Genomic DNA, 12,193 nt, shown 5'->3' on the forward strand with positions numbered 1-12,193 from the left:
CCATCTATTCCAATCCTGGACCAGACCCCAACAGTGGCAAGGGTACCAGATAGAAACCCCAATATTGTATTTTAATTTTGCAAGACTGTGAGGAAAGGGTGCTTCACTCCAGGAGGGATATGGTATATTAAAACAAACTTTAACATCATAAAAGACACATAGCTTTCAGTTTCCAGTTAAACAGTGATTTCTGATACAATGAAACAATAACCCTTAAATGCTATCTTTATCTCCACTCAAATAACACCTATCTCCGGTCAAAATCCACTTTTAAATAGTCAGCAGGCTCCAGGAATACTCGGGTGTAAAGAGATGTTTTGGATAAGCCACTTGGAGAAAGAGAGATCCTTCAGGAAACAGCTGCAGATTATTGCTTGAGTCAAGCTACTAGTTAACCTGCCAGTCTTTCAGACACTTTTGTTCTATTCACAGGCAAAATCTTTTTAACTCACTGCTTTGAGAGAAGTAGCTAATCTGTTCACAGAACCAAACTGAACTATTTCTCCAGAAACTCAACACCCAACTGCTTCAGTTGTGTTTAATGGGGTGTTTCTTGGTGGCGGCAGCGCTGAAAGCACCCTGGTATTCAGCAGCACTTTGCCGGGTTTATTTGGCCTTAGGGAGTTTTTCTCTGCCGAGGCCGCACTTGGAGGGATTTCCTGCTGGCGAGCTGAACAGTGCAAAACAGTGCAGAAGGAGGCCATTCAGCCCCTCGAGTCTGCATCGACCCTCTGAAAGAGACCCTATCTAGGCCTACGCCCCCACCCCCTGGACACTTGAGGGGCAATTTAGCATGGCCAATCATCTACCTAACCTGTACGTCCTTCGACTTTGGGGGGGGGGGGGCCGGAGCACCCAGAGGAAACCCATGCAAAACACGGGACAGTCACCTCAGGCTGGAATTGAACCCGGATCCCTGGTGCTGTGAGGCAGTAGTGTGCCACTGTGCACCCCTCGTACCCATGTCAATCTCACCAGCAGGAACAGCTGCTGGGGTGCCATTTTGATCAGCAGCCCCAGTCTTGCCACCCTCCCTGGTAGTGCCACCCTGACAGTTCCCCTGGCAGTGCCACTTGGGAGGTAGTGCCAAGCTGGTAATACCCAGGTGCCCTGCCCTCGACCACCCGGGGTGTTCCAATGGCCTGCGAGACCACCTGAGGTGCCGTTAAGCCTGGTCCATGTTGTGTGAACGTGTATTAAACGGTGCCCTGGCGAGATCTCGCAGGCGTGGCTGTTGAGTCCCAGGCACCGGGTGAATCTGGAGTACAGGTATTTAAATAAACCATTAGGCTCATTTAAATATGCAGATCTGGATCTCGCCCTCATTCGGAGGTATCCAGATTGCGCCGGGCATAGCAAGTCGAGTAACTCGCGATTGGCCAGCGAGGAGCCCAATTTGGAGCTCTCACACAATTCGCCAGTCGTGCCCGGATCCACGCCGGACACAACAGGGTTGCTGAATCGCACCCAATATCTCTTATTATCTACTCCCCAGGGAACCCTCTTAATATAAACAAAAGTCCATTCACCAAAACTTTTACGATGCTTTAATTACACCTCTGCAAACATCTGCTGCCTTTCAAACCAGGATTTTTAAAAACGTGATTTCAGCAGTCACACACTAACCGAGGCTTTCAACCCTGACTGCCCCAAATACATATAATACGATATATCTTGAGTTCCTACATTCATAATTCGATTAGATCACGACAGTTACTGTATATACTTTCATATTCTTTCCTAAACTTTCACTTTTGTAGGCTCCAGTTATTCCTCGGCATCTAGATTTCTTTCACCCTTTATGTGTAAAACACCAGCATGGACCAAGTGACCTAATTCAATGTTGTAGTGCTGTAAATGAATACTATATAAAAAATTAATAAATATCATGTAATAAAAACTATATAAAATAAATACTGATATAGATTTTATGTAATGAATACTATAACTATATAAAATACTATAAACAAATATTATAAATAATATGATAGATATTCTATAAATACTATGCAATAAATACAGGGCAGCACGGTGACGCAGTGGTTAGCACTGCTGTCTCACGGCACCGAGGTCCCAGATTCGATCCCGGCTCTGGGTCATTGCCCAAGTGAAGTTTGCACATTCTCCGCGTGTTTGCGTGGGTTTTGCCCCTTAATTGGAAAAAATTAATTGGGTACTCTAAATTTAAAAAAAATAAATACATACTATTCAAAAGCCCTCCTGATCTCACTTCTGAATGGCCTCTCACTAATTTTAGACTCTAAATCTTTGTTCTTCCTCGAACAAAATTTGACAATGTTTGTTTTACTGGAGTGATTTAGAAACCTTTCTGCCTGGGGCTCCGGGGGGTGGAGGTGGAAGGGGTAGGATGGGGAGAGCACATATAAATTGAACATTGTCCCAGGAATCCCCTGCCCTAACCTCTGATAGACAGTGCCGGTTATCATTGATTTGTTAATATCTAGTAGTAGAAAAGGGTGTGGTTGGAAGCAACAAGTTTTAAGATCCTGTTAGGTTATCACCGTGGACCCTCTGGCTTTGAGGCAGCCCCTCAGTTATTCTTCAGAGATGAGTGGCCCAGGGGTGTGACCTTTAAACTTTGGGTTAATGAGGTTCGGTGGTTCCAAATCATACTGCACAGCACAGAATGAGGGAATTTGGCCCATCGTGCTGCCGTTATTTCTTTGAAAGAACTATCCAATTAGTCCCACTTCTCTGTCCCTTGCCCCATCGGCCTGCAATTTTTCCCTTTCAAGCATATTTCCAAAGGTACTATTGGATCTGTTTGTGCTGACCTTTCAGGCTGTGTGTTTCAGAGCTTCATGGCTGTACCATGCAAAGTGCTAACATTCATTACTGTGAGCAGAGTAAGTCAGCACTTGTGAAAGTGTAAACTACTTAAGGAGAGTTGATGTGGTTTTGCTGTTCATAAGTCTCCTGTGACTCAGTAGTGGTGATCTTTTGACGGTTTGTTGCATAGTTGATGGAAGATTAGTGGAAGCCGGGCACATGGGTCTTTCAGAATGCTTTTGCTAAGGTTCTACACGGGAAGCTGATCACTAACTTCATTAGTTCCACACTCCACCATCCTCTGGGTAAAACAACCTTTTCTGAGTCCCCTGCTGGATTTATTAGTGACTATCTATCTGATATTTTTGGCCCCGTCTATTAACTCTCCCACTTGTGGAAATGTTTTCTGACAGCGACCCTATCAAACCTTTTCATAGTTTTGAAGATCTCTGGGTCACGTAACCCTCGGCCTTGAATATTCTAGAGCAAACAGCTCCTGCCGGTTCAATATTTCCTAAATGAAATTAAATGAAAATTGCTTATTGTCACGAATAGGCTTCAATTAAGTTACTGTGAAAAGCCCCTAGTCGTCACGTTCCGGCGCCTGTTCGGGGAGGCTGGTATGGGAATTGAACCGTGCTGCTGGCCTGCTTGGCCTGCTTTAAAAGCCAGCGATTTAGCCCAGTGTGCTAAACCAGCCCCTATAATAGTTGTCATGATGTGGAGATGCCAGCGTTGGACTGGGGTGAGCACAGTAAGAAGTCTTACAACACCAGGTTAAAGTCCAACAGGTTTGTTTCAAACACGAGCTTTCGGAGCGCAGCTCCTTCCTCAGGTGAATGGTGAGGTATGTTTCAGAAACATTTATATAGACAGATGCAGAGATGCTGTCTATATAAATGTTTCTGGAACATACGTCACCATTCACCTGAGGAAGGAGCTGCGCTCCAAAAGCTCATGTTTGAAACAAACCTGTTGGGCTTTAGCCTGGTGTTGTAAGACTTCTTACTATAATAGTTGTAACCTCTCAGTTCTGAAGAAGCACAGAAAGTTGCAGATGTTAATGGATGAGAAAAAAGTTGGATAAAATAAGAGTGTTTGAGCTATATAATCTTAACAAATAAATACATACAGTTGAAAGAAATGGAGGGATAAGGTCAGAGCACTGAGCAGGGAGAGTTGGACAGGTTGCTACTGGAACAAGTTAAACTGAGCATGCTAGATCAGCATGTGAGGATATACGCCCCCAGATAAGGCAGTGAAGTGACTTCCTTATCTGTAATTAGCTGTGATGGATTAAACACTGGTGGAGTGATGGGAGCAGTGGCTGTTTGAAAGAACAGTGAGAGGTGGGACATTTTGAACATGTGTGGCAGTTGGGCAGAGCATCAAATGATTGGGTCAAACTCTAGCTGCATTTGTGGGAGCATCCTGTGTGCAAATCTCCTGCTACATTTCTTGCAGTACAACACTTCAGAAGTGCTTCATTGGCTGCAATGGTCTTTGAACGCAAATTGCATTCTGCTCGACTTCAGTCTTTTGTGGTAGCTTTGAGAGCTTGATGCTGGAAGCAAGCCCCACCTCCTGGGTTTGTTAATCATCATTGGGGATTTCTGTTAATTGCGCTCATTCACAGATCTTTGAGGAGGCGTCAAACTCTAACTTTAGGATACAGGGAAACTACCTATAAAAGGTTTTGAATCTTTTTAAAATTAAGTTTCCTGTCCCAACCGAACTAGACATTAGCGTTTTTCAAAAATTATTCTTTTATGGTTTGTGGGCAGCTAAGGAAAGGACAACATTTGTTGCCCATCCCTAATTGCCTTTGAACTGAATGGTTTGCTCAGCTATTTCAGAGGGCAGTTAATAGTCAACTACATTGCTGTGGATCTGGAGTCACAGGTAGGCCAGACCAGGTAAGGATGGCAGATTTCCTTCCCTAAAGTTCATTAGTGAACCAAATGGATTTTTATGACAATTGACGATGCTTTCATGGTCACCAATAACGAGACTAGCTTTTAATTCCAGATTTATTAATTGAACTTAAATTCCATATTTGACTGACTTTAAGTTCCATCAGCTGCCATGGTAAAATTTAAACCCATAGCCGCTGAAATCTTGGCCTCTGCATTACTCGTCCCTGTATCCTAAAGTTAGAGTTTGAAGCCTCCTCAAAGATCTGTGAATGAGCGCAATTAACAGAAATCCCCAATGACATTAACGCCCACGGCACCATTTTCTTCAAGTTCTGTACATCTGCATTTTGTTTTAAAAAGTATTTTAAATCATTTAAAATTTTGATTACTCGAGGATTGAGTGACACTAAGTTACTTTTCTTAAACATTTCAAGGGATATTTTAAAAGTTGTCTTTTAACAACTCTGCCCAATCGGGCAGGTACGTGGAAGATCTTACTTTTGGTGATATACAAATGATTTTTACAGGTTTCACTCCAAGTGGAATGTCTAGCCGATGTTTTGTGGCTGTGTGAACGGTTTGTGTTGATGTCTAGACGTGTAAGCTGTGATATTCACAGTGTGGTTGGATGGCCGTGATCCTGCTCATAGTGATTTGAGATTTTCATTGAACCTGTCTTGTTGATAGCTCCACGCCAAGCTTCTGGAGACGGAGAGGCAGCTTGGTGAGGTTCAAGGCCGCTTGAAGGAACAGAGACAGCTGTCTGGTGAGAAGTTAAAGGACAAGGAGCAGCAAGTGGCTGACATGCAGCTCAAACTCTCCCGCACTGGGGAACAGGTAAGGAATGCATCTCGAATGTGCAGTACAGTTGACTCCTGTTCTCCTTAGGCCTGAGTACACCACAGCTCATTCACTCTCATTTCTAAGGGATTCTTCACCCCAGTGTACTGAGCAGTTTAGAATATATTTATTATTTGCCTGAGGGCAGGGTGGGAGTTAAGCCATTTGCGAGAGTATAGAGCTTGTGGTGGAAATAACTCAGAAAGCCCAAGATTTAATATCTGGCTCAGTAGCTAGGCTTACATCATGGATGGCACCCATTTCCCTCGAGTTATGTTAACTCCTGAAGTTTAATCACTTTGTTCTCATCTTCAATCTGTACATGGCCTTGACCTCCTGTAATAAGTCCATGGAGGCCGAAGTCCCTTCACCAGAATCCCTTTTATTAACAAAACCAACAGCATATATCCATTGCATTCAGCTTGCTATCTACACTGGGAATGCAGAGGATCTGACGCCCCCTGTTATATGCAAAGAAGAGGTTCCACGATTAGCCCACTAATCAGGGAACTCTTATTCCAATTGGCCATTCTCAAAGGCCTGGTCATTGCATCCCCTCCTCCCCTCTCTGAAGTCCCTCCAGTCCTACCATTCACTTCTAAGTTAGAAGATTAAGGGTTTGAGCCCTACGCCGAAGGCTTGCCTGAGCTTTGTAAGCTAACCCTCCAGTACTGTGGGAGTGCTACACTCTGATGGCACCATGTTTTCAAATGAGATGTTGAACTGAGATGCCGTCTGCCCCCTCAAGTGGATAGTAAAGATTTCTCAGGGAAGTCCTGGTCAACACTTATCCCTTACCAACATCACCAACAACACAACAAAGTGGCAATTTGTTTTTTTAGTTAACATCCTGATTAACAGTATTTTGTATTTGTATTAGTAATTCGGTGGACTAGAGATAAAAATAAGCAACTTGCAAATTTTCCCTCGTAATCAGTAAGTGATATTCTTCACTCTTGCACTTAACAAATTTCAAATGCCTGGTAAACTGTAGTGACTACCCAAACTGTTTTCATAGTTGAAATTTGGTAGTCTCATTGGTGTTTGCGGGACGTCACTGTGTTCTGGTTGGCTGCTGCGTTGGCCAATCAAATAGCAACTCTTTGGCTGGAAAGTATTTTTGGAATGTCCTGAGTTCATTCCCAGAAGGTAAATACATCTCTGGCACCTTGCCTCACTCCTAACCTTTCAAATATGGTCAGCCGATTGGAAAATTTCATCCGAGACACTTGTTAAGCTGTTTGTGTGTATTGCCTGCTTGAGGTGTTTTTAACTTGAATTACAAAATAAATTGTTTACCCAGCTGTGCTGTAAATTAGTTGCTCTTGAGTCTATAGAAAGCAAAGTGTGAGTAAGAATTATTTTGGAACATTGCACATCGATCAGCATGTGGGCTAAGGCGAGAACAATGGAACAGTGACAATGCAGTCATCTTCCATTAAAAATGGGCATTTTCACAGGGGAAATCTTCAACAACTTTCCTGCAATGGTATTGAGAATCCTAATCTTATCCCGTAATACTTGATGTTGAAATTGTGCTGCAATAGAATGCATGTTTGAAGTTGATAATTAAGCACAGCTGCCCCCAATTTGCAAGGATTAGTGAATTATTGTAAGAGTAGACAAGAGTTCACTCTGGGTGTGTGGGAGGAAATGGGGGAGTCTGTAGCCTTGCATTGCTGCTTTGGAAATAAACCTGTTTTAAGGTCCGGCTGGTGTCAGACTCATTCTTACTCAACATGCAATTATTGAAATTGGCAATAGTGTCTGAGTCCTTCTAACCAACTCTGTTTTACCCCTTGTGTGAACACCTGTGGTCTCTTCTGCTTTCATTTGCATTTTCAGCAACTGTCTTATTGATGCTGCTTCTGTGAACGGAAACAGATGGTGTAGATTGTGTCCTGTCGTTGAAAGTAAACTTCGACCCTGGATATATTTCAAATGATATTTGACCTGTGCCAAGCTTTGACGTTGAAATTGTGTAGTGAGCGATATCGGTCCTCGGCTATGACCAGTAGAGGCTCAGCAAATACTAGCACGGTACAAATGATACCCACAGCAATTATGTGTCAACCCCATTGACTGACAATCTACCAGTTTCTCTTGTACATTGCCCAGTGTAGAGGATTAGAATGTCAACCGAGCCATCCTCATTGGTTGACATAAAATAGAAATGTATTTTCAAAATTGAAATTTAATCATTGGGACTGGTTTCATGTGGTATGGACCTGATTGAAAGATCCTGAGGCTATGGGAAGTTGACATTGTGGCTCCTCGCATTCCTGGGGAGAGGAGGAGAATGGGGCGATTATGGGCATGATTCAACCAGATTTATTCCAAATGTGGTGGAAAACTGCAATTGCCGGGAGTTTCCCGACAGCAAGCCTGGTGAGGCCTCACCGGTATCTAACATTAACTGCTCCACTTAACGAGGCCCCATGGGTTAGGCTTAGCTTCGCAGCCCCCAGTAACGGGGGAGAGCAGCACCTTAAAGTGATCCTGCAGAGCAAACCAAACACAGCACGCAGCCATGCTCCCAAGGAGACCAGCTCCAAGATTCAGAGATGCAGACCTGGCCAAAGTGTTTCAAGCGGTAGAATCGAGCCAGGACACCCTGTTCCGCGAGGGGCTCGGCGGGTCAGCCACAGGGCAACTAGTGCCGCCCGAAAGGAATTGGCAGCGGCCGTCAGCTTGGGGAGCGTGGCCAGGAGGACAGCCACACAGTGCCGTAAAAAGCTAAACGGCCTCTACTGGGCGGCATGAGTGAGTTGCCATTGGTCCAGACTGTCAACCCATCCCGAAGTCCATGCGCCTGGAACTGCCTAGCACCATGCCAGCAGTGGTGCCAGTCCCCCCTCACAGTCGCTGGGGGATGTGTACCTGATGCAGGTGGACCTTTCTGAGGCACTGCAGAGCCTGTCCCAGTCTCGGGTGGACATTGCTAAGGCGCTGTGGAGCATTTCCAGGGCTCTGGGGGATGTGTTCCAGTCTCAGGTGTGATGTGGAGATGCCGGCGTTGGACTGGGGTGAGCACAGTAAGAAGTCTTACAACACCAGGTTAAAGTCCCAACAGGTTCGTTTCAAACACGAGCTTTCGGAGCACTGCTCCTTCCTCAGGTGAATGGAGAGGTATGTTCCAGAAACATTTATATAGACAAAGTCAGAGATGCCAGACAATGCTTGGAATGCGAGCATTTGCGGGTAATCAAATCATTACAGATCCAGAGAGAGGGATAATCCCAGGTTAAAGAGGTGTGAATTGTCTCAAGCCAGGACAGTTGGTAGGATTTTGCAAGTCCAGGCCAGATGGTGGGGGGTGAATGTAATGCGACATGAATCCAAGATCCCAGTTGAGGCCGCACTCATGCATGCGGAACTTAGCTATAAGTTTTTGCTCGGCAATTCTGCGTTGTCGCGTGTCCTGAAGGCCGCCTTGGAGAACGCTTACCCGGAGATCAGAGGCTGAATGCCCTTGACTGCTGAAGTGTTCCCCGACTGGAAGGGAACATTCCTGCCTGGTGATTGTCACACGATGCCCATTCATTCGTTGTCGCGGTGTCTGGATGGTCTCGCCAATGTACCACGCTTCAGGACATCCTTTCCTGCAGCGTATGAGGTAGACTACATTGGTCGAGTCGTACGAGTATGTGCCGTGTACCTGGTGGGTGGTGTTTCCACGTGTAATGGTGGTATCCATGTCGATGATCTGGCCTGTCTTGCAGAGATTGCCCTGGTGCCGTGGTCGCTGTTCTGAAGGCTGGGTAATTTGCTGCAAACAATGGTTTGTTTGAGGTTGCGCGGTTGTTTGAAGGCCAGTAGTGGGGATGTGGGGATGACCTTGGCAAGCTGTTCATCTTCATTGATGATGTGTTGAAGGCTGCGAAGAAGATGTCGTAGTTTCTCCGCCCCAGGAAAGTACTGGACGACGAAGGGTACTCTGTCAGTTGTGTCCCGTGTTTGTCTTAGGAGGTCGGTGCGGTTTTTTTGCTGTGGCGCGTTGGAACTGTCGATTGATGAGTTGAGCGCCATATCCCGTTCGTTCGTTCGAGGGCATCTTTCAGCATCTGTAGGTGTCTGTTACGCTCCTCCTCGTCTGAGCAGATCCTGTGTATACGGACGGCTTGTCCATAGGGGATGGCTTCTTTAATGTGTTTCGGGTGAAAGCTGGAGAAGTGGAGCATCGTGAGGTTATTTGTGGGCTTGCAGTAAAGCGAAGTGCTGAGGTGACCGTCTTTGATGGAGATGAGTGTGTCCAAGAATGCAACTGAATTTGGAGACTAGTCCATGGTGAGTCTGATGGTGGGATGGAATTTATTGATCTCATTGTGTAGTCGTTTCAGTGATTCTTCACTGTGGGTCCAAAGGAAAAAAATGTCATTGATGTATCTGGTGTATAACGTTGGTTGAAGGTCCTATGTGGTGAGGAAGTCTTGTTCAAACTTGTGCATGAAGATGTTGGCATATTGAGGTGCGGATTTGGGCCCCATGGCTGTTCCGTGCGTCTGGATGAAGAATTTGTTGTCGAAGGTGAAGACATTGTGATCTAGAATGAAGCGGATGAGTTGCAGAATTGCGTCTGGAGATTGGCAGTTGTCGGTGTTGAGGACTGAGGCTGTTGCAGCAATGCCGTCGTCATGGGGGATGCTGGTGTAGAGTGCCGAGACATCCATTGTGACGAGGAATGTTCCTGGTTCAACTATATAAATGTTTCTGGAACATACCTCTTCATTCACCTGAGGAAGGAGCAGTGCTCCGAAAGCTCGTGTTTGAGACAAACCTGTTGGACTTTAACCTGGTGTTGTAAATCTCAAGTGGGCATTGCTGTGACGATCCAGAGCATGTCCCAGTCACTCAGGACTTTGTTCCAGATGCAGGTGGGCATTGGTGAGGCACTGCAGTGCATGGCCCGCTCACAGAGGGGCATCGCCAAGAGCATCAAAACCATGGTGCAGACATTGGGTAGCTGCCAGGGCTGGCAAATAATGCAGGAGCATTCAGAGCTCAGTCCAGCTGCCGCTCCATCATGAGGTGACCCCCAGGATCCTACGGGCACTGGCTGGGAGGAGGGGGGTGCTGGGGCCAACCTGGAGCCTCCCTATTGGTGGCGACGGCGGCCACCAGCAGCCCCGAATCACTCCCCACAACCACACGTCTTGGAGTCGGCATGCGGAACATGGTGACAAGAAGGAACGATCCGCCAGCGAGTGGTACGGGGTTGCACCAGTGCTGTACCATCTCCTTGTTGAGGTTGAGCCTCCTGTGCACATGCTGTCTGTTCGAAGGACCGGTGATGCCTGTACACCTTGATCCGTAGCCAGCCTCCCCCTCTGGGTCCTTCCCTGGCTTGATTGGCAGCTGGGTCCTCGGTATGGGGCGGGGCCCTGCACTTGGGCCACTGCCTCGAGCCTCTGTTGATGTCGCTACCTTCTCTGGCATCTGTCCGCCTGGCCTGCCACCAGAACCGTGATGGCAGCCGCCACGGAGTCCAAGATATCATCCATCCCATGTAATATCTGTAACGAATTGGAAAGGGTAAAAGACAGACAACCATCGATGGCATCCAGCCCGGTACCCTTCGGCCTCCCACCCTACATCGCCTGCCATCCCTCAGGGTGACGTCTAACACGTGCTGCACATGCATCCCCATCCAGGGACAATTTCCCATTTACAGCCAGCAACAGCCCCCCTGCGGCATATTACAAAAAGAAATCGGCTGGACACCTGGAAATAACGAGGGAGGCTGGGAAGGCGAGAACTGTGTCTTCACCAATATTAATACTTACTCATGAAGATCATAGAGAGAGCCACCTGGAAAATAGGCTGCAAATTCAGATCAATCTGCGGAGGTGAAATTCATATCAAATGAATTTGAGGAGTGTTTATTTGCTTTGAGAAATTAATGAAATTAATGTTGTAATGACCAATGATATTTGACATCATCTGTGAAGGTGCTATGTGTGTGTTTCATTTAAATAATCGATAAGTGTATACACAGAGTACACCCTTTGGACACTATGAAGTGTGCCACAAAAAAAGTTCTATTTATTTTCAGCCTTCCCTGAAATCTCTTCAGTAAACCTTAAAGCCCTGCTATAATTCATCTGAAATTTTGGCAGTCTTGTAATAAGGACAACAAATTATTTGCGGATATCAAATTCATTCTGTTTGGATTTTAATACCTGTTGCTACAGGCTGAGCCGTTGTTTAAAACTATTCTTGTCGTCCGAGGAAATTAAAAAGCTAAATGCGCATTAATATGTTTTTAAATTACTTTTTGAATCTGGCAGCGATTTTTGCTGCTGTTTTCTTGGGTATGAACTGTATATGAAATGGGGGGTTCAAGAAGAGGCAGTGTTTCGAGTATTTCTTCCAAACTCCCAACTAAATGACATCAATAATGGGGCCTACACTATAATGCAGGGGCTGGTTTAGCTCACAAGGCTAAATCGCTGGCTTTTAAAGCAGACCAAGCAGGCCAGCAGCACGGTTCGATTCCCGTACCAGCCTCCCCGGACAGGCGCCGGAATGTGGCGACTAGGGGCTTTTCACAGTAACTTAATTGAAGCCTACTCGTGACAATAAGCGATTTTCATTTCATTTTCATAATGAGCTCTCAAGTTTAAAGACTTGAAGGACATTAACAAGAG

General features: G+C 45.8%; 1 protein-coding gene across 6 annotated transcripts in view; it reads left to right on the forward strand.

Moving 5' to 3' along the window:
* The window catches only part of eea1 (early endosome antigen 1), a 142,556-nt gene that overhangs the window by 65,771 nt on the left and 64,592 nt on the right, over window positions 1–12,193 (forward strand). For all 6 annotated transcript variants that reach the window (XM_038810968.1, XM_038810972.1, XM_038810969.1 and 3 more), the window contains one exon: window positions 5,394–5,543. In XM_038810968.1, the coding sequence (XP_038666896.1) occupies window positions 5,394–5,543 (150 nt within the window). The remainder of the gene's footprint in view (window positions 1–5,393; window positions 5,544–12,193) is intronic.

This window comes from Scyliorhinus canicula, chromosome 11 (assembly GCF_902713615.1).
Source record: "Scyliorhinus canicula chromosome 11, sScyCan1.1, whole genome shotgun sequence".
Lineage (NCBI taxonomy): Eukaryota > Metazoa > Chordata > Chondrichthyes > Carcharhiniformes > Scyliorhinidae > Scyliorhinus > Scyliorhinus canicula.